This window comes from Bubalus kerabau, chromosome 20 (assembly GCF_029407905.1).
Source record: "Bubalus kerabau isolate K-KA32 ecotype Philippines breed swamp buffalo chromosome 20, PCC_UOA_SB_1v2, whole genome shotgun sequence".
Taxonomy (NCBI): Eukaryota; Metazoa; Chordata; class Mammalia; order Artiodactyla; family Bovidae; genus Bubalus; species Bubalus kerabau.
Window position 1 is genome coordinate 54429198 of NC_073643.1, and position 22125 is coordinate 54451322.

General features: G+C 49.0%; 2 protein-coding genes across 4 annotated transcripts; both read left to right on the plus strand.

Annotated features, from left to right (window-relative positions):
* The first annotated feature begins 520 nt into the window (after positions 1 to 520).
* On the plus strand, positions 521 to 4595 carry LOC129635248 (serine protease 44-like). 2 transcript variants are annotated; one of them, XM_055558043.1, is made up of 6 exons: positions 521 to 856; positions 1141 to 1297; positions 1966 to 2231; positions 2987 to 3150; positions 3718 to 3864; positions 3979 to 4595. In XM_055558043.1, the coding sequence occupies exons 1-6, from the start codon at positions 742 to 744 to the stop codon at positions 4021 to 4023; spliced, it is 894 nt and encodes a 297-aa protein (XP_055414018.1). In that variant the 5' UTR covers positions 521 to 741; the 3' UTR covers positions 4024 to 4595. The 2 variants fall into 2 exon arrangements, with proteins under 2 accessions (XP_055414018.1, XP_055414017.1); XM_055558042.1 differs by having other exon boundaries at positions 3718 to 4595.
* A 5366-nt stretch (positions 4596 to 9961) lies between these two features.
* LOC129635158 (serine protease 44-like) lies at positions 9962 to 14308 on the plus strand. 2 transcript variants are annotated; one of them, XR_008706127.1, is made up of 6 exons: positions 9962 to 10070; positions 10277 to 10465; positions 10779 to 10867; positions 11246 to 11508; positions 11935 to 12092; positions 13440 to 14308. XR_008706127.1 is itself a non-coding variant. In XM_055557866.1 (6 exons), the coding sequence occupies exons 1-6, from the start codon at positions 9989 to 9991 to the stop codon at positions 13674 to 13676; spliced, it is 1089 nt and encodes a 362-aa protein (XP_055413841.1). In that variant the 5' UTR covers positions 9968 to 9988; the 3' UTR covers positions 13677 to 14308. The 2 variants fall into 2 exon arrangements, 1 of the variants encoding a protein (XP_055413841.1); XM_055557866.1 differs by having other exon boundaries at positions 9968 to 10070; positions 10708 to 10867.
* Positions 14309 to 22125: the final 7817 nt, after the last annotated feature.

A 22125-nucleotide genomic window follows, 5' to 3' on the forward strand; every position in this document is an offset into this window, starting at 1 on the left:
TGCATTTTACCAATGGTTCTTTTCATGTGGATGTTGATTTTTAAAAAGATATCAGTATCATGCCTAACTCAGTATTGCTAACGTTCAGTGCAGCGTTTATATTGAGGAATTTAAATTTTTACTGCCAACAAGAAGGGGAGGGAAATGCCAGGAAAGGCCTAATCCAGCCCTACAGGGAGTGATGGACGCATCTCTGTGCGGCAGTGGCGTGGCTGTCACTCTCTGTGGCCAGGGACCTTGGCCAGGGGATGTCAGGCATCTGGGAGTCACTTATTAATGAGTCCGCTCAGAGCCGGGGAAGAGAAAGGACTCGCCTGAGTCACAGCTCCGTGGCGCTGCCTGGCCCAGGCCCCGCCCCTCTGATGACCCCATAGGTGGGGGCGGGGCGGGGCGGGGCGGGGCGCCCCCCCCGGCAGAGCCGTTTCCCCACCATCAGGAGGGCAGGCGTGCAGCCGCCGCGAGGGGGCGCCGCAGAGCCTGGAGGCGACTACCAGAGGTGCCATGGCGTCTCCAGGTGTCCTCCAGAGCGGCAGCGGCTCCTTGGGCCTCCTGGTCTGGCTCCTGGCCCTTCAACCTTGGCTCAGTGAGGCCCTGGTGGGTGGGGAGGGGGCGCAGGGCAGGTCAGCTCTGCCCTCACCCTCTCCACCTACCTTGGGGGGTGGTCGCGAGGACCCCGGAGCACGCCATTGGAAGCTGCCTCCTTCAGGAGCCCCGGGAACTTCCGGGGCCCCTGAATCCCGTATGACTTCGGTAGCCCCCAATTTGGTGGCGTTTACCTTAAATGACTCTGATTCATACAAGGCTATGACACCCCCACAGGCACCAGGAGAGACCCCAAAACCCCTCTTTCCTTCAGGTGATGTTTCCTGGGGTGAGGGGCAGGTGCCCCTGCCCTGGGGGAGGAGACTCTCAGGGGGTACAAGTTTTCCCTGGGCCATCTGAGCAGACCCAACTCTGCCCCTGAGTTCTGAGAGGACATGGCCATTCTCTGAGGAGTCTTAGGGGAACACAGGGCGTGGGGCTCGGAGGGGATATGGCATTGTTTTGAGGGTTCTGAGACTTCTGAGGCTCATGGGGCTCTGGTGGCGGTGGTGTCAATGGCTTCACTTTCAGTCCTCTCCCTTCATTGACCTGCTCTAGCGTGTGGCCGTCGGACTTCGAGGATAGTTGGTGGAAGGCCGGCTGCAGAGAAGAAGTGGCCGTGGCAGGTCAGCCTGCAGGTCAATCGAAAACACATATGCGGAGGCTCCCTCATTGGCAGTCGGTGGGTGTTGACCGCGGCCCATTGCATATTTGGGTGAGTTTTGGGGGCTCTGGGCTTTTGGCTTCAGGTTAGAGCCAGTCCTAACCCCTTCCTGAGCTTCCTCTTCCTCATCTAAAATCAAGGGTCACAGTCCCTGACTATAGCTCTTCAGGCTATAGTCAGAGGTAGGTAATGTCAGGGCCCTTGATAGGCTGGAAAGTCAAAACCCCAAATCAGATTCAGAGCTCCATTTTTTTTTTTAAAAAGCCTGTGCGGATTAGCCTTCAAGTCAAGTGGCAAGACGTGGGGAGAGATGCCAGTTGGGAAAAAATATATGCGCAAAGACTTGCAAGAGGAAATATTTAAGGGGAATGGGCTGTAGCTGATCTATTTGGCTTTACTTTCAGTGGTTTCAAACTTTAATGAGCATGGGTACACCCATAGAACTTGTTAAAACAATAACTGTGTGTCTCCAACCCCAGAGTTTCTGATTCAGTAGGTCAGGAGTGGGACCTGAGAATTTGTGTTTCTACCAAGCCCCCGTGTGAGGTCAATGCTGCTCATCTGGGGACCAAACTTTGAGAACCGCTTTATCAGGGGTCTGGGAAGGGATGTGGTCTGGAGGGAGGGAGGTGACTGACGAGCGGCTTTGGAGATAGGACGAGGCTGGGAGCCTAGAAGATGTGGAAGGGGAGTGTAGAGCTTCCAGGATCTCTCTGCAGCCATGTGGAATACACAGTGAAGATGGGAATCACACAGTTGCAGCAAACCTCCACAATGGCAGTCACGGTCCCAGTCCAAGACATCGTTATCCACAAATATTTCAATCCTATCGGAATAATCGAAAATGACATTGCCCTTGCTCTGCTCGCCTTCCCTGTGAATTTCTCCGCGAGCATCCAACCCGTGTGCCTCCCTGAAAAGGCTTTCATGGTCCAAGCTGGTACAGAGTGCTGGGTGACTGGATGGGGAAAATTAAAGGAAGAAGGTGAGACTTTGAAGCAAGATGGCAGCAAACTTGGGCTGGGGAAGGGGCTGCCTGGTGCCCAGGTGTGGGCCTCCAAACTAAAGGGAGAGACAGGCAATTTTCTAGTAAGTAGGTAAGGGAGGAGGGTGGAGAAGATGCTGGTGGGAGTCATTTGATGGTGTTACTAATTTTTGTTAGTATGTCAGGACCTGGGGGCTTGAGCGACAAGCAAAGTGGGTTCTCTCCAGGGTGGATTATTAAATTCAGGGGATGTTGATCTGTCTGCTAATCTGAGCTGTCCCAACTGAAAGTACTGGTCTTGGTGGACAGGGAGCTTCCTGTGACTGAGAAGAGGCCATTGAATGCCTCTGAAAGAAACTGTAGAGACTTCTATCCCTGGGGAGAGGGTGGGTTTGGTACTCTTGGGGCACTATGTGTCTTGAGAGTCTGATCCTGCTCTAAACTAAAAATACTTTACTGATGGACAGGACACCTGTTGCTATTACTAGTGATGCTCAGAGTGACAGATATTTAGTTTTAATTTCTCAGATTGCCTCTACTAGTTCTTCTCTACCTGTCTTGGTTTTGATTCTTTACCACTCTCGCCATATCAGCTCTGGGCCTCATGTCCTGTAGTGTCAAACAGGAACAATATCCACTGCCCCTACGAGGGTGTCTGTATGTGAACACATTGTATTGAGACCCAGAGTGGGTACTGGGGGCACCTGTCTTGTCCCACTAGGCAGATCTAAACTACTCCTAAATTCTCTCTACAGACGTACCACAAGCTTCTACACAACAGCTTCAGGAGGCTGAGCTAAACATTCTTCGCTATGAGACTTGTAATGAGGTGCTCAGCGAAAAGTTGGAAAGTCAGTTTGATGTGGTCAAGGAGGGGACTGTCTGTGCTATCAGCTCCAAAGGAAAGGATGCCTGCCAGGTGAGTTCATGGGCCCTTTGCTGCCTTTGCATTTTGGCTGTCCTCCCAGATGTTCCTCATCCACAGGCGGTAGGACCTACATGATCTGGCAGTGCCTGTGTCACCGGTCTTCAACTTGAGGGTTTAAGGGGACAAGCCACCAAGGCTCTGCTGGGCTGGTCTGACCTGATGCTTCAGGAGAGAGGTCCTGATGCTGCCTAGAGGGAGACAGGGGAGGAAGGGAGAGTCAGGCATGAAATACCAATAATACAAGTCAAGTATTATAGCCTCTTCTAAGTGACAGGCAATATAAACAGGTAAGGATTTTATTCATTACTAATATCTCAGAGTGCATACATTTTCTTTGAGAATATTCAGTTTTTGGTGTGGACTGTATTGATGACATACACAACTTGGGTAAATGTTATCGATTCTCAGATCTCATACACATGGAAACCTAGGGCTGGTGGAGCCCTAGTGGTGCCTGGGGAGCCCCATGCATGTCCATCTTCCCACTGCCTTGCAGTGCTAATAGGCTGTTATGACGTTGTCCCTCTTCCATCACTGTGTTTGTTTCTTTCTCTTTAGGGAGATTCTGGGGGCCCCCTGGTCTGTGAATTTAATAATTCATGGGTCCAAGTGGGGATTGTGAGCTGGGGCATTGGCTGTGGTCGCAGCGGGTATCCAGGAGTTTATACAGAAGTGAGTTTCTACAAGGATTGGCTCATTGCTAGAGTGAGTAAGACCTCTCATACAGATTCAATGGGCTACTTCAGCCTGACTCTGTGTCTGGTGCTGCCTTGGAACATCCTGCTGACCCTGTGATCACCCTGGTCACGTTTCTTCCAGTTTCTGAGTCTTGGACTAGCGCTGCCTCTGACCTCTGACCTCTGACTCCTACTCAATGCCCTATCCTCAGTTTAATTTGGAATCCATTGACCACGTGGAGGTCCACGTGACTGAGAAATGGAAGCAAGAAACCTTGAGAGTTTTCCAGCCTGCTGCTCCAGGAACCTACCGCATCTTCACCTACACCATGGTCGCATTTTGTCTGCTGGGAAGAAGTGGCTGAAACAATCCCAGCTGGATGGAGAGTGACCTGCGGTGATGCTTCAGGATACTTCACCCACATCTTGCAGAACATCTTCACATCATCTCTGGCAGCAGCATTATCTGACACTTTATCGTATCCGTGCACATGGTGATTGTTGGGAAAGAGCGAGGCCTCAGCACGTCCGCATGAGACTCAGTTGTCTGGGTTGGCCAAAGGTCCCCTGCTTCCCGACGTGGATCCATCTGTGAGGGTCCAGCCTCTGCCACACAAGCCTTCCTGGGGCAGCTCAGTCTTGGAACCCCCTTCCCAGTGCTCCAGTGGCCACATCCAGGCTCACCCCAAGTTGTGTTGAGACATTAAGGAGTGTGGAGATTTCTGATGTCAACTCAATAAATGCTTAGAAAGTCTCTTATGTGTTGTGAAACTGTGCTCTTCTGAAGGTTGTGGTGTTGCATATAATATGCTGTAGAGAACTAGTTTCCCATTGAGCTGAGGACCTTTCATGGTGTCCATTACTCTCTAGAAGGTGGGAGATGAGGAGCCTGTCTACCTGGATGGAAGTCTGCTGGTGTCTTAGGCGGTGGGTCCAGGGCCTCTTGTAGGCATTAGTGCTCCTCTTGTAGGCGTCAGCATCACTCCAAGCGGGGCTGTTGGAACTGAGTTTGCATGGGAGCCTGGAGGCAGGAGGGTGGAGATGAGGGCGTGATGCACTCACACAGCCTTTTACCTCCCGTGCCGCCCCTCAAGGGACATGCCTGGAGCTGAGTTTTCACGGGGTTAGGATGGAGGGTCTGGTTCTGTGTGTGTGTGTGTCTTCTCAATCAGCAGGCCTAGGGTCCCATAGTCACCTGGACTGGCTGCTGATCTTTTCCCAGGCTCTGCGTCCTGTCCACCCATCCTTCCTTGGTCTGTGTTCAAGCTTCCAGATATAAATGGACCTGAGAGGAACTATGGGCTTCCCAGGCAGCTCACTGCTAAAGAATCCGCCTGCCAGTGCAGGAGCCGCAGGTTAGATCATGGGTTGGGAAGATTCCCCTGGAGTAGGAAATGGCAACCCAGTCCAGTATTCTTGCCTGGGAAATCCCATGGACAGAGGAGCCTGGCAGCTACTGTCCATGGGGTTGCAAAGAGTCCGACATGACTGAGCACACACAGATACATTCTAGTACATTTATTTATGGAAATATACAGTCGTGCGGACTCGGAGGCCTGAGTCTGGCTATTCCATGCCGTTCTCACCCGCAGCCTTCTTTCAGAACAAGCTCCCCTGCTCTGCCCAGTGATGTTCTGTTGCTGAGAATGCCAGTATGGCTCCTCATTTCCCGTTCTCTGCCTCCACTACGAGCACTGAGTCCTCCCCAGAGTGTCTCCTGTGGACGACCCAGGGCTGTGAAATGCGCTTTCTCCTGGGCTCCCCTGACTCTGCTGGCCCTGGGAAGGTTCCCTACTCTGCTTTCCTCTTGGTGGCATTTTGTGCCCAAGCTTAAGAGACTCTGTGTCTTCCTGCTTCCAGCTCCAGGTTTCAGATAGAGCAATTTCAGGAACTGTTTGGTGAGAGTGAGTAAATGGAAAGTGAACTCTGACGTCTCCTCTGTCACCTTACTCCTTTCTCTCAGGGCCTCTCAGCTCATTGCTCTGCCCTCCTTTTCCTTCCCAGGTTGTCTTGTCAAAGAGGGAAAATCCCACATGGGAAGCCGATGTTCCAGCCCCTGCTGGAGGAGAAGTCCCAAGCCCTGGGAAGGCTACAGCCTCAGTGTGGGTGCACTTTGTTTGCTGGCAGTAGAATGTTCTTCCTGAGGTGGGCAAGGGATTTCAGTTCAAGTAACTCAGATGTTGAGCATCAGCCTCTAGGTCCTAGAAATGTCAGGCATGGCCTCTCAGAAACGAGAGCGGCAGCCTCCAGTATAATGGCAGCCATTTTTGCCCTTTCTGGCAAATATACACGGACTTTCTGTTGTGATTAGGAACTAGGCTCTGAGCAGGAATAAGATGTGGGGCTCAGGTGGGAGGGAAGAGGTGGTCATTAGGATGACCCTTAGGTCAGGGCTTGGTGGCTGGATGGAACCACCCTCTGAAAGAGCTAGCTAACAGGGATAGGAGGAGATTGACAGGTAGGAAGTGAGTTCTAGTGAAAATATTGGACTTCAAAAGACAAGGACACAAAACCCAATAGAAAATGCTGCAGGCTTCCAGTCATTAGGAGTAGTGAGGCATACCGATGTGAATTTCTAATGCCCAAATTGTGGTTTGAAATAATAATTTTCTACCCACAGAAGCCAGGGCTTCTTGGAGAAATGGTTTGAGTAGTATCCAGGAGTGGGCCAGGAATTGTGTGAATTCACCCTGAAATATCCTGTCACACCAGATGGTGAGCAAGGTCTCCAGATGACAAGGATCCTAGGATCATGTCCAAAGGACTCAGGAGCTCAGTAGTGAAGTGTGGCATTTCTGCTAAGTCACACGTGTTCTCCAGCATCTGTGAATACAGTCATAACTCCCTCCCTGTCAAGCGCTACACTCAATTCACTCAAGATGCCACCCTTTCACAGCAGGTAGCCCATGTTAAATGTCTGTCTGTCAAGCAGGAATGTGAAGGCCCAGCCTCCTTGCCTCCTTTTAGGACAACTTGGGAAGGGCTTCTTGAGGATCAGCTGAGACCTCAGTTGCAACCCCATGACTGCTAAGCTTCTCCTATTGCCCAGCTCTGCCTCACCTGCTCCCTTCCAGGTGTGAATCCTCCCTAGAGCACTCCTCAACAAACCCTGGCGTACAGATCTGTCTCAAAGTGTGTTTCCAGAGGACTGATCTAGGACCCTTGGCCAGGCCAAGGTAGGACAATCTGACTTTCAGTAAGTGCATCAGTTACCTATTGCTGTGTGACAAAGCACCCTAAGCCCTCATGGTAAAATCATCAGGTTTTGTGGTGATATGTTCTATGTAGCAGCTCTGAGCACTGAATTAGCCAACTCCAAAGAGTTGCTTCTCAGGCAAATGCAGGATTAGACTCCTGGGAACCTCTGATCACAGCATTTTCACTAAGTGATAAAAAGGCAATCTTTTTTTATGTTTCTTTTTGCTTAAAAGCACTTTATTTAATACACTCTGTTGATTCAGTGCCATTGAACTCATGGCCAACAGCAGTGTAGTTCCTACCTGTGTGGAGGTGACCTAACCCATCTCTTTTCTCTGCAGTGTGCATCCCAGGCTGGAGCCCTCAGGAGTGCTAGATAGCACTCCAGCATAATGGGTGGAGCCTTTTAAAAGACGGAAATCACCAGCCAATAGCACAGAAATGCAGAAATATGGCACTGAGTAGGACATCTGTTTATAATATGAGAGCTGAAACAAGAAAGCCCAGCAACACCTTTGGTGACTTCAACTAAGCACATTACTTCCACTGTATCCGCTACAAAATGTCCTGTCATTTTCATTTTTTTCCTCTTATTTTTTTGTTTTGAGGAATTTTCTGATATGGTACTTTGATCTTCTTGTCTTCATGTTTCTTTGTTTGATGTTCGTTGAGCTTTTTAGATCTCTGGAGTTACAGCTTTTATCATATTTGAAGAGTATTTGCTATTTTTTCTTACAATATTTTTGTCTCTCTGAAACACTTTGGAAGTTCCGTGACCCATATATTAGTCCCCAGCTCACAGTGCTGTTTCTTTATACTTTCTTACTGGTGTTTCATCTATGTTTTTTTTTTTTTTTTTTTTAATTGTCATGCCTCTGAGTTTGTTAATGGCTTCTTCTAGATGTTTATTGTGGTGTTAATCCCACCCTACTGTATGTTTTTCATCTCACACATGCCGGGTTTTATATCTAAAAGGATGCTTGGTGTCCTTTTCCATCTTTAGCATGTCTACCTAAAGTTTGCGTGTGTATGTAGGACTCAGTCCGAGTGGTTGTTTCACTAGTCTTGCCTGTGCATTTAATGTTTGTGTCCGTTCTGGGTTTGTTGTGATTGATTGACTGTTGCCTTGATGGGTTGTATTTTCTTGTTCCTCGAGTGGTGAGTATTAGGTGATTAGATACCAGACATTGTGACCTTTCCCTGGTGTCTGATATTTTCCCAGAAATATTCTTGGGCTCTATTTTGGGGTGCAGTTAAATTCCTTTGAAACTCTCCCCACTGTCTGTCTGCAGTCCTGCCTCAGGCAATCAGCAGGGGCAGTAGTAGGCTCACTCCCTCACTCAGCAGTCCATCCTTTGCGGCCTGGTGTCCAGTGTCTTGAAAAGGGTTGTTTCGTATTTTTGTCAGTTTTTGGCTTTTTGAGGCAGGAAGGGCAGTGCCCATTGTTCTCTCTTGGCCATAGGAGAGTTCACAGAGGCATTTAGTAGTATTCTTTAAGGATTAAACATGTGGTTAAGTTGCTTCCCTTTTTTCATTTTGTAATACGTTTTTTCTCTTGTTTTCTAAAACATTCTCTCTTATTAAGCTTTTCAAAGAACTGAGTTCAGATTGTGTCAATCCTCTCTTTAATTTTTCTCTATTTTTTCCTGTTCCTGTTTTTCATTATTTCCTCCTTTCTCCCAAACTTTCTCACTGAGTTTACTCTATGGTTTTTTCCCCATTTTTAGTTGAGTTAGCTCATTTGTTATCAGTTGTCTTTGTTTTCTGATATAGTCACGGCTATAAATTCCTTTCTGGGACTACTACTATGGCTGTATCACATGCAATTTCATAGGTAATGCTTTCCGTGGTATTGATCCCCAAAATGTCAAATTTCCCTCATGATTTCCTAATTTTTTAAAAATAATTTCCTAATTTTAAAAGGAGGATCATTATCTATTTGGCTTTGTTTCAGGAAGAGTTTTTTTTTTTTCAAGTTGATTTTCATGTTATTGATGTGTGGCTCATGAACAGAATCAACACATTGATTCCTTGAGATTACTGATTTTCTTGAGGGCCTTGATTCTGAAAGTTCTCTATGTGTTCAATAAGAGTGAGTGTTCTCTGTTGGTAGTTGTAAAATTCATCATAGTGCAGTTAGGTCTAAGTGATGAGTTGTGAGAGTGAAATAGTCTATATATTTGCTTAATTTTGCCCATGTAAGTTGTCAGCTTCCCAAGAGTAGTATGTAAGAAGCCCCAGTTCCCATAAGTTGGTCTCATTTGCTTTACCTTTTTAAGGTTTGTCGTTGCATCCCCTTCTTCATGTCTTGTTCTTACTGTAATTCCCATTGTCCCTTATACAACCTTTGCCTGAAATGCTTCATCTAATTACCAAATTGTTACTCCTAGCTTTTTTTTTTTTTTTTGCACCAGTATGACCTGGCATTTCCCTTTCTATTCCTTTATTTTCCATGTTCTGTATCTTTGTATAAATTTGTCTCTTCAGAGAGTCTCTTTCTGGACCTTGCATTTTCCTCCAATATGAAAGTCCTTTTGTTGTTTGGTATGTTTTACTCATTCACATGTATTGCAGATGGTACTATATGCAGACTCAAAACTGCTGTTTTCCCCTGTACTTTATATTTACCATACTTTCTTCTTTTTAAAAAAAATCTTTAAATCATTCATTGGGCTGGTTGCTTTTCTTTCTTTTTTTAAAGGGTTCCTGTGGTTATATCACGCTGAGGGATAGAATCCAGACTATCTCTAAGGCGAAGGACTTAATTATATGTTCAAGGGTCTTAAGAACACTGGCTAGAATATGTCTTTGTTGAATAAGCTGGAGGGGAAGATCTTGGAGGAGCCTCTTTGGGATTCGTCCGCGGTCTGGTCATGTGATCCCGCCAACATGAGGGCAGGCGCGGAGCCTCCGCGAGGGGGCGCTGCAGAGTGCAGCGGCGAGCAGAAGTGCCCATGGCGGCCCCAGGTGTCCCCCGCTGTGGCGGCGGCTCCTTGGGCCTCCTGGTCTGGCTCCTTGTCTTTCAGCCACTTCTCAGTGAGGCCCGGGCGGGCAGGAATGAGAGGAGACTGGTCTTGGGCTCCTCGTCTGGGGGTGGGGATGGGTCATGGGATTTGGCGGGTGGGTCGTGGGGGATGGGAGGTGGGGTTTGAGGGTGAGCAGGGTGCCATGCCAAGAGCCCAGTGGTGTGTGGGGTGCATTCTGGTCAGCTCCTCTTCCCACTGTTCTTTCATCTTCCCCAGGTGAGGGTGACGGATCCAAGGGGGCTTCTACAATGAGCCCCACATTGCAGGGGGCCCCCTCAACTTCAGGATACCCGACATCCGTGAATGTTTCAGCACACCCTGTGTCTCCTGTGCCTCCCATAACTCCAGTGGGAGAGACTTTGAAACCTGCACAGACTCCCGCTTTTGAACCGCTGCCTCCTCAAGGTACTGCGTCTGTGCGGGACGGCATAGACCTGCCTGGAATCCCCTGAGGCATACTGCCTGGCTGATGGGGGTGCTGAAGGGTCAGGCTGTCCTGGCGGAATTGAGCGGGGCGGGCGTGGTGTCGCTGATGTTAGAGGAGGCGCTGGTAGTAGTGGGGGTGGAGCAGGAGGGTGTGGTGGGCGTGGTGGGGGTGTTAGGAGGGAGGCAGCAGCGTCACCTCCAGTCCTTTGTACCGAGCACAGGAACATGTGGCCGTCAGGTTATGCGGATAGTTGGTGGAGTGCCATCCCCTGAGAGAAAGTGGCCCTGGCAGGTGAGCCTGCAGATCAACGGTGTCCACAAATGCGGAGGCTCCCTCATTGCGCCACGTTGGGTACTGACGTCAGCTCACTGTGTAAGAGGGTAAGTTTTGGGGCGGTGGGCTTGGGCTGCGGGTCAGGCTGCCTGACAAGGAGCCAGGCTTGCCTCCTACCTGAGCCCCTACCCGATCTCTCCATTCTTTACCTTAAAATGAGGTCACAGCCCAGAGTTTGTATTCACTCTGAGTGAAACACGAGTCTTGCATTTCTACCAAGATCCTGGGTGTTGTTCTGTGGTCCTGGGACCTCACTTGGAGAATCACTGACTCCAGTGGTTTGGGATGAGGAGGGGATGTGGTTTAGAGGGAGGAAAGGCTGATGGCTGGTAGGAGATGGGAACAGGCTGGGAAGAACCTGGAAGGGGTGGAGGGGAGTGTAGCCCCTCCAGCATCTCTGTGAGGGGCATGTTGTCTTCCCACAGCCATGAGGAATATACAGTGCGCCTAGGAGACACATTGTTACAATCGAATTCCCAAAATGCAGTGGTCATTCCAGTTCAAGACATCATTTGCTATAACTACTATAATTATCAGACTATGAGGCATGACATTGCCCTTGTTCTGCTGGCCCTCTCTGTGAATTATTCTGCGTACATCCAGCCAGTGTGCCTTCCTGGAAAGGATTTTGAAGTGAAAGCTGGGACAGTGTGCTGGGCGACTGGATGGGGCCGAACTTTACAATTTGGTGAGACTGGCTGGCAGGATCTGAGGGGGGATGTCTGATGCCCTGGGGTTGGCCTGCAGGCTGAAGGGAACCCGTGGGCACTACCTGACCCAGAATCTGTGACCCTGCCCTGTACAGACACCTGTCACTGCTACTGCGGATACTCAGAGCGACGGCACTTGCTTTTGTATCAGGCCTTGTAAGAAGCCTTGTCTTTGTGTTGATCTGTCCCTCCTTCTGACTTGGCTTTGCTTCTTACCTCATCTGCTCCCCATGTCAGCAGTTGGCCTCAGGTCCTTCTGTGTCAAATGGGACAAAACCCACTGTCCTTCCTTCTCTAAGAGGGAAAGACTGCGAATGCCCTGATCAAGACCCACCGTGGGATCTGGGGGACCCTGTCATGTTCTACTCATGCAGATCCACTTATTACTGAATGTCTCTCTGTAGGGCCGTCACGTGTACCCACTCTTCAGGAGACTGAGCAAGTCATTCTTCACTACACGACATGTAATAGGATGGTCAAGAAACAGGAAAAACCATTTCCCAAGGTCGTTCGTAAAGGAATGGTCTGTGGTTATCATGAAAAGAGTGGAGGCCCCTGCAAGGTGAGTTGATGGTCCCTCGCCACCTCTGTATTGAGGCTGTGCAGTTTCCTCATCCCCAGCAGCAGGGCCTGAGTTATTTCTCACCGCTTCTTTCAGCCTTTACTTAAGGAGATTACCTGGGGAACCCCTCAAGACACCTCTAGCAAGCCTGGCCTGTTCCTCCAATAGGTAGCAGCCCTCCCATCCGGGGGATGCTGCCAGAGTGTGGTGAAGTTGGGGGTGATGATGATAATCACGTAGTTCCTATAACTGATTTCTTTCTGTAGTCACTTCCTGTGCCAGTGTGAGCATTCACCCACATTAGCTCAGTCTCCCAGCTCACAACCCTGCCACCTGGACATTATACATCTTATTATACAGATGTGGACCCTCCAGAGACATGAGTTCCAGGTCCCTTTGGGAGTGCCTGTAGGAATCCTGGGCCCACAGCCTCCCCTCTGCCCCGAGCAGCCTTCCTGAGCAGGGGACAGGGGACAGGTCTCAGAGGATGAGTGTTGGGATTCTGGCAAGAGGAGAACATCACCTGTGGGAGAGGGAGCAGTGAGTCTGAGACTCAAGGTCTGAAGCACCGGTCATGTTTAGGGAATGGGTTTCCGGTCTGGAGCAATGAGGAGGCCAGTATGGCCAGAGTAGGGGGCTAGAGTCAGAATGTGTGGCCTGCAGGCTGTGCTGTGTTTCTTGGTCCTGTCCAGGCAGGCCTGTAGGCCACCAGAACAGTACTGGGGAACAGCAAGCAGTGTACATCACTCCTTGGTGTGCAGTGTGTGTGTGAGCTGGGGGTTTAGCAAGTCTGGATGTGTTTGGAGAGAGGGGCCGCTGGAAGAGGATGTAGTTGAATGTGTGGAGCTGGGACTGGGAGAGATTTCAGGGTATAGGTGAGGAGTCTGGCGCCCCCATGCTGGATGATAGTGAGAGAATGTCGCAGCTGGGAAGGCCCAGGACTGACCAGTGGAATAAACTCTGGCCTTAGAGCCCGAGAAGGGCTCTGGAAGCTCCACACAGTGCCAGGGGATGCCCCTTTAGTTGCTGGGTGGTGGGAGGCTTGGAGAGGGGCAGGGGAGGGTTAGGGGCACTGAAGGAGAATTTGAGTATATCCTGGCAGGACTGATGTTCAGGGCTTACTGGCCTTATAGCTCCTGTAGGTTCCTGAGCACCTGGGAAGGAATAGTATTTCTCAGATGATATTGAAGTTTTCAGCTCTCAAATGTCATTCAAGGAAACCTGGGCCTGGTGGGTGCCTGAGGAAAGACCTTGGTGCCTATCTCCCTGGGACCTTGCAAACTATCAGCCCTTCCGATGATGATCCCTATTCATTGCTGTGTTTGTTTGTCTCTCCTTTTTCTCCAGGGAGATGCTGGGGGTCCCCTGGTCTGTCAGTTTAATGACAGATGGATCCAGATGGGGATTGTGAGCTGGGGTGTTCACTGTGCTTTGAAAGAAGTGCCTGCAGTGTACACAGACGTTAGATTCTACAAGGATTGGGTTTATGGTACAATGAGTCAGGCTTCTATTCTGGATTCAGGAGGATTCTTTATCCCATGGGTGTGTCTGATGTTGGCCCTGAGCATCCTGGTGACCCTGTGATCACCCTGGTCCATACCGCCTCCTGTTTCTGAGACTCATGCCAGCACTGCCTCTTCCCTCCCACTCCTACTCAATGCTATTTCCTCAAATCCATTTGGGATCCACTGACCCTGTGGAGATCCACATATCAGAGAGTTGGCAGCAGCAATGAACTGTGGAGGTTTCCCAGCCCACTACTCCAGGAACCTTCCTCATTCATGCTACACCATGGCCGCACTTTGTCTGCTGGGAAGGAGTGGGTGAAAACATCCCAGCTGGATGGAGAGTGACCTGCGGTGATGCTTCAGGATGCTTCACCCACATCTTGCAGAACATCTTCACATCATCCCTGGCAGCAGCATTATCTGACACTTTATCGTATCTGTGCACATGGTGATTGTTGGGAGAGAGCGAGGCCTCAGCACGTCCGCATGTGACTCAGTTGTCTGGGTTGGCCACAGGTGCCCTGCTTCCCGACGTGGATCCATCTGTGAGGGTCCAGCCTCTGCCACACAAGCCTTCCTGGGGCAGCTCAGTCTTGGAACCCCCTTCCCAGTGCTCCAGTGGCCACATCCAGGCTCACCCCAAGTTGTGTTGAGACATTAAGGAGTGTGGAGATTTCTGATGTCAACTCAATAAATGCTTAGAAAGTCTCTTATGTGTTGTGAAACTGTGCTCTTCTGAAGGTTGTGGCGTTGCACATAACATGCTGTAGAGAACTAGTTTCCCACTGAGCTGAGGGACCTTTCATGGTGTCCATTACTCTTTAGAAAGTGGGAGATGAGGAGCCTGTCTACCTGGATGGAAGTCTGCTGGTGTCTTAGGCAGTGGGTCCAGGGCCTCTTGTAGGCATTAGTGCTCCTCTTGTAGGCGTCAGCATCACTCCAAGTGGGGCTGTTGGAACTGAGTTTGCATGGGAGCCTGGAGGCAGGAGGGTGGAGATGAGGGTGTGATGCACTCACACAGCCTTGTACCTCTCGTGCCGCCCCGTAAGGGACATGCCTGGAGGAGACCCAAAGAGCTGAGTTTTCACGGGGTTAGGATGGAGGGTCTGGTTCTGTGTGTGTGTGTGGCTTCTCAGTCAGCAGGCCTAGGGTCCCATAGTCACCTGGACTGGCTACTGATCTTTTCCCAGGCTCTGCGTCCTGTCCACCCATCCTTCCTTGGTCTGTGTTCAAGCTTCCAGATACAAGTGGACCTCAGTGGAACCATGGGCTTCCCAGGTGGCTCACTGCTAAAGAATCCGTCTGCCAGTGCAGGAGCCGCAGGTTAGTTAGATCATGGGTTGGGAAGATTCCCCTGGAGTAGGAAATGGCAACCCAGTCCAGTATTCTTGCCTGGGAAATCCCATGGACAGAGGAGCCTGGCAGCTACAGTCCATGGGGTCGCAAAGAGTCCGACATGAGTGAGTACACACAGTTACATTCTAGTACAGTTATTTACGGAAATGAGCAGCCGCGTGGACTCGGAGGCTTGAGTCTGTGTGTTCCACACCATTCTCACCCGCAGCCTTCTTTCAGAACAAGCTCCCCTGCTCTGTCCAGTGATGTTCTGTGTCTGAAAATGTTAGTACGGCTCCTCATTTCCCGTTCTCTGCCTCCACATTGGCTGAGACTCAATACGAGCACTGAGTCCTCCCCAGAGTGTCGCCTATGGACGACCCTGGGCTGTGAAATGCGCTTTCTCCTGAGCTCCCCTGACTCTGCTGGCCCTGGGAAGGTTCCCTACTCTGCTTTCCTCTTGGTGGCATTTTGTGCCCAAGCTTAAGAGACTCTGTGTCTTCCCGCTTCCAGCTCCAGGTTTCAGATAGAGCAATTTCAGGAACTGTTTGGTGAGTGAGTGAGTGAATGGAAAGTGAAAACTGACGTCTCCTCTGTCACCTTACTCCTTTCTCTCAGGGCCTCTCAGCTCATTGCTCTGCCCTCCTTTTCCTTCCCAGGTTGTCTTGTCAAAGAGGGAAAATCCCACATGGGAAGCCGATGTTCCAGCCCCTGCTGGAGGAGAAGTCCCAAGCCCTGGGAAGGCTACAGCCTCAGTGTGGGTGCATTTTGTTTGCTGGCAGTAGAATGTTCTTCCTGTGGTGGGCAAGGGATTTCAGTTCAAGTAACTCAGATGTTGAGCATCAGCCTCTAGGTCCTAGAAACGTCAGGCATGGCCCCTCAGAAACGAGAGCGGCAGCTTCCAGTGTAATGGCAGCCATTTTTGCCCTTTCTGGCAAATATACACGGACTTTCTGTTGTGATTAGGAACTAGGCTCTGAGCAGGAATAAGATGTGGGGCTCAGGTGGGAGGGAAGAGGTGGTCATTAGGATGACCCTTAGGTCAGGGCTTGGTGGCTGGATGGAACCATCCTCTGAAAGAGCTTGCTCCTTGGAAGAAAAGCTATGACCAACCTAGACAGCATATAAAGAGCAGAGACAGTACATTGCCAACAGCGGTCTTTTGAGGCAAAGCTATGGTTTTTCCAGTGGTCATATATGGATGTGAGAGCTGGACTATAAAGAAAGCTGAGCACCAAGGAATTGATGCTTTTGAACTGTGATGTTGGAGAATACTCTTGAGAGTCCCTTGCACTGCAAGGAGATCCAACCAGTCCATCCTAAAGGAAATCAGTCTTGAATATTCATTGGAAGGACTGATGCTAAAGCTGAAACTCCAATACTTTGGCCCCCTGATGTGAAGAATTGACTCCCTGGAAAAGACCTTGATGCTGGGAAAGACTGAAGGCAGGAGGAGAAGGGGAGGAAAGAAGATGAGATGGTTGGATGGCATCACCGACTCGATGGACATGAATTTGAGCAAGCTCCGGGAGTGGTGAAGGACAGGGAAGCCTGGCGTGCTGCAGTCCATGGGGCTGCAAAGAGCTGGACACACCTGAGTGACTAAACTGAACTGAACTGAAAGAGTTAGATAGCACAGGGAGAAGATGAGATTGACAGGTAGGAAGTGAGTTCTAGTAAAAATATTGGACTTCAAAGGACAAGGACAGAAAACCGAACACAAAATGCTGTGAATTTCCAGTCATAAGGAGTAGTGAGGCATACCGATGTGAGTTTCTAATGCCCAAATTATGGTTTGAAATAATGATTTTCTACCCACAGAAACCAGGGCTTCTTGGAGAAATGGCTTGAGTAGTATCCAGGAGTGGGCCAGGAAATGTGTGAATTCACCCTGAAATATCCTGTCACACCAGATGGTGAGCAAGGTCTCCAGATGACAAGGATCCTAGGATCATGTCCAAAGGACTCAGGCGCTCAGTAGTGAAGTGTGGCATTTCTGCTAAGTCACACGTGTTCTCCAGCATCTGTGAATACAGTCATAGCTCCCTCCCTGTCAAGCGCTACACTCAATTCACTCAAGATGCCACCCTTTCACAGCAGGTAGCCCATGTTAAATGTCTGTCCGTCAAGCAGGAATGTGAAGGCCCAGCCTCCTTGCCTTCTTTTGGGACAACTTGGACGGGCTTCTTGAGGATCAGCTGAGACCTCAGTTGCAACCCCATGACTGCTAAGCTTCTCCTATTGCCCAGCTCTGCCTCACCTGCTCCCTTCCAGGTGTGAATCCTCCCCAGAGCACTCCTCAACAAACCCTGGCATACAGATCTGTCTCAAAGTGTGTTTCCAGAGGACTGATCTAGGACCCTTGGCCAGGCCAAGGTAGGACAATCTGATTTTCAATAAGTGTTTTAGTTACCTATTGGTGGGTGACAAACCACCCTAAGACCTCGTGGCCAAAATCATCAGGTTTCTTGTGGCGGTATGTTCTATGAAGCAGCTCTGAGCACTGAATTAGCCAACTCTGAAGAGTTGCTTCTCAGGCAAATGCAGGATTAGATTCCTGGGAACCTCTGATCACAGCATTTTCACTGAGTGATAAATATGTGACATTATGTTTCTTTTTGCTTAAAAGCACTTTATTTAATACACTCTGTTGATTCAGTGCCATTGAACTCGTGGCCAACAGCAGTGTAGTTCCTACCTGTGTGGAGGTGACCTAACCCATCTGTTTCCTCTGCAGTGTGCATCCCCGGCTAGAGCCCTCAGGGCCACTAGAGAGCACTGCAACAGTCTGGGCAGGGCCTTTTCAAACAGGGAAATCACCAGCCAATAGCACAGAAATGCAAAAGCATGGTACTGAGTAGTCTCGGATGAGGACGTCTCTTATCCATATGGGAGCTGAAACAAGAATGCCCAGCAACATCTTCGGTGACTTCAACTGAAGGACATGCTTCCCCTGTTTCTACGTCCTGTCATTTTTACCTTTTTCCTCTTACTTTCTCATTTGTTTTGAGCAATTTGCTTATGTCGTATGTTGATCTTCTTGTGTTCATCTTTCTTTTTTTTCGTGTTCAGGGAGCATATTGTAAGATCTCTGGAGTTACAGTTCTTACCAGATTGGAAAATATACAGCATTATTTCTTTGACTACTTTTGATCCTTCTGCCCTGCTATACTTTGGAAGTTCAGTCACATGTATATTTGTCCCCAGCTCACAATGCACTTTATGCTCTGGTATCGGTGTTTCATTATGAAATTGTTTTTAATAAAACTGTCCTTCTTTGACTTGCCCAATCAGTTCTTCTAATTGTGTATTATAGGGTTAAACCCATCCTCAGTGTATCTTTTTCATCTTCATGCACATTTTCATACCTAGGGGGAGCCTGGCGGGCTGCCGTCTGTGGGGTCGCACAGAGTTGGACACAACTGAAGCGACTTAGCAGCAGCAGCAGCAGCAGCAGAGTCTGATTGGAGTCCTTTTACATCGTCAGCATGTCTACCTAAAGTTTAATTGTGTATGTGGGACTCAGTTCCAGTGGCTGTGCTACTGTTCTTGCCTGTGCATTTAACGTTTGTCTCAGTTCTGGGTTAACTATGATTGTCTGATTAATCCCATGATAGGTGGCTAATTGAATGTGGGTGTTAGGTGATTAGATACCAGACATTGTGACCTTTATAATGGTGTTTGATATTTTCCTAGAAATATTCTTGGACTTTCTTTTGGGGTGCAGTTAAATTCCTTGGAAACTGATGTTCTCAGGTCTTGTTTTTACCTTTTTTGGCAGGCCTGGAGTGATTCTCAGTGTAGAGACTATTCCCTGTTGCTGAGGCAAGACCTTCCTAAATACCCTAGGGAATGTTCTGTGACTCGAGGTTTTCCGGTCTGGCAGATGGACCAGGCACTATTCTCGGTCCCATGTGGCCTGCAGGCGTTCTGATTCGAATCTTCTCAAGAGGCTGTTTGTCTGGCTTCGGGTAGCTTCCCAGCCCACATTCAAGGGGGTGCCCTCACTGATCTCTGGAGTTTCAGCTTCAGCATCAGTTCTTGCAATGAATATTCAGGACTGATTTCCTTTAGGTTGGACTGGTTTGATCTCCTTGCACTCCAAGGGACTCTCAAGAGTCTTCTCCAACACCACAGTTCAAAAGGATCAATTCTTCAGCTTTCTTTATAGTCCAACTCTCACATCCATACACGACTACTGGAAAAACCATAGCTTTGACTAGATGGACCTTTGTTGGCAAAGACATGTCTCTGCTCTTTAATATGCTGTCTGGGTTGGTCATAGCTTTTCTTCCAAGGAGTAAGTGTCTTTTAATTTCATGGCCACAGTCACCATCTGCAGTGATTTTGGAGCCCAAGAAAATAAAGTCTATGACTGTTTCCACTGTTTCCCCATCTATTTGCCATGAAGTGATGGGACCGGATGCCATGATATTTGTTTTTTCAATGTTGAGTTTTAAGCCAGTTTTTTCACTCTCCTCTTTCGCTTTTATCATGAGATTCTTTAATTCCTCTTCACTTTCTGCCATAAGGGTGGCATCATCTGTGTATATGAGGTTATTGATATTTCTCCCGGCAATCTTGATTTTAGCTTGTGCTTCATCCAGCCTGGCATTTTGCATGATGTACTCTGCATATAAGTTAAGTAAGCAGGGTGACAATATACAGGCTTGACGTACTCCTTTCCCAGTATGGAACCAGTCTGTTGTTCCATGTCCGGTTCTAATGGTTGCTTCTTGACCTGCATACAGATTTCTCATGAAGTAGGTAAGATGGTCTGGTATTCCCATCTCTTTAAGAATGTTCCACAATTTGTTGTGATCTACACAGCCAAAGGCTTTAGTGTAGTCAGTGAAGCAGAAGTAGATGTTTTTCTGGAATTCTCTTGCTTTTTCTATGATCCAACAGATGTTGGCGATTTGATCTCTGGTTCCTCTGCCTTTTCTAAATCCAGCTTGAACATCTGGAAGTCCACTGTGGCTTTATCATATACAATTTCATAAGTAGTGCTTTCATTGGCATTGATCTCTAAAAGGTCAAATTTCCCTCATGATTTCCTAATTTTTAAAGGTGCACCTTTGTCTAGAGTTTTGGCCTTTTTTCAGGAAGAGAGTATTTTTTAAAGTTGGTTTTACTGTTATTGATGTGTGGCTCATGAAGAGAATGTGTATCACATTGGTTCCTTGAGGTTATTGACTTTCCTTAGGGCTTTGATTCTGAAAGTTGCCTATGTGTTCAGTAAGAGTGTTCTCTCTCAGTAGCTGTAAAATTCATCACAGTGCTGTTAGGTCTAGACGATGAGTTATGAGAGTCAAGTAGTCTATATTTTTGCTAATTTTGCCCATGTAAATTGTCAGGTTCCTAAGAGGAGTGTATAAGAAGTCCCTGTTTCCCGTAAATTGGTCCCATTCGCTTTCCGTTTTAAAGGCTGTCATTGTATCCTATCCTTTATGTCTTGGTCTTACTGTACATGACTCCCTTTGTCCCTTGTATCATTTCTGCTTTAAACCCTATGCTCTAATGACCATATTGCTATTCCAGCTTTTGTTTGTTTTGCACCAGTGTGACCTGGCATTTCCCTTTCTATTCCTTTATTTCCCACGTGTGTGTATCTCTTTGTGTAAGTTTGTCTCTTCAGAGAGTCTATTTCTGGACCTTGGCTTTTCCTCCAATTTGGAAGTTATGCTGTCTGGTATGTTCAACTCATTCACCCTTATTGCAGATGCTACTATATTCAGGCTCAAAACTGCCATCTGTTTCACACTTTCTATTTACCTTGTTTCTTTTGATTTTCTTCTACGTTTCACTGGACAGATTGCATCTGTGTGTCTGTTTCTTTCTTTCTTTCTTTCTATCTTTTTTTTAAGGGCTCCCGTGTTTAGATCACGCTAAGGTATCTAACCCAGAATATCTCTCCTTTAAGATGTAAAATCAATCCTAAGTCAAGGGCCTTAAGAACACAACCAGAATAGATTGAAGCTCATGGCTGAGGAAGAAGGAAATGAAGATATAGGAGGAGCAGCCTTGGGATTTGGGCCCTAGCCCTATGGTTCCTGGAAACCAGAGGCCAGGTGCGGGGATGCCGCGAGGGGGCGCCGCAGAGCGCGGAGGCGGTTAGAGGTGCCCATGGCTTCTCTGAGCGACACCCGCAGGGGCGGAGGCTCCCTGGGCCTCCTGGTCCGGCTCCTGGTCCTTTGGCTGCAGCTCAGGGAGACCACGGCAGGCAGGGGTTGGGCTTGGATGGGCTAGGCTGCTTGCGTGGTGCTGAGGGTGGGGGTTACTCGCAGGGGGCGCGGGTAGGTACTGGGAACTGGGAGGTGGGGTTCGGGGGTGGGGGTTAGGAATTTGGGTTTGGAGATGGGACGGTTTCCTGGGAAGAAGCCGGTGATGAGGGTCCTTGCTGCAGCCAGCTGCTTTTCTCATTGGACCCTCATGTTCCCAGGTGAGGGTGCCAGACCCAAGGAAGATTATGCAATGAGCCTGGCAAACCCAGAGGCATCATCAGCTTCAGGGCAACTGAAATCCCTGCAGGTCTCAGTACCCACTGTTGCTCCTGTGCCACCCACACCCACAGCGAAAGAGACTGTGGGATCCAGCCAGACCCCTGTATTGGAAGGGTTGCCTCCTCTACTGCCTCTGGACAGGGCTGTACTTCTGCTTGGAGGCCAACTGGGATCATGTCCTGGCCAGGGGTGGGGGAGTAGGGGTGGAGTGGGTTGCAGGGTTAGACCATTCTGGATAATTTGAGAGGAAACCTGGCTCTGCTTTGGGAGGCACAGGTGGAGGAGGTGGAGTTGGAAGTGGTGTTGGTGTTGGAGGTGGTGGAGGAAATGGAGGTGATGGGAAAGGTGGAATGGAGACAGCAGCTTCACTCTAGTCCCCTTTACTGAGCCAAGGAGCCTGTGGCCATCGGACTTTGGGGGTAATTGGTGGAAAGCCAGCCCCAGAAAGAAAGGGGCCCTGGCAGGTCAGCCTGCAGTTAAGAGGTCGCCACAGATGCGGAGGTTCCCTCATTGCCCCACAGTGGGGGCTAACGGCAGCTCACTGTGTAGAACAGTAGGTATCTGGTGCAGTGGGCTTGATCTGTCGCTTGGGTTATATGAAACAGAGCCGTTCACATCCCCCCTACCTGAGCGCGTACCTGAGCTTTCCTTTCTTTACCTTATAATGAAGCCATAGCTCCTAATTTG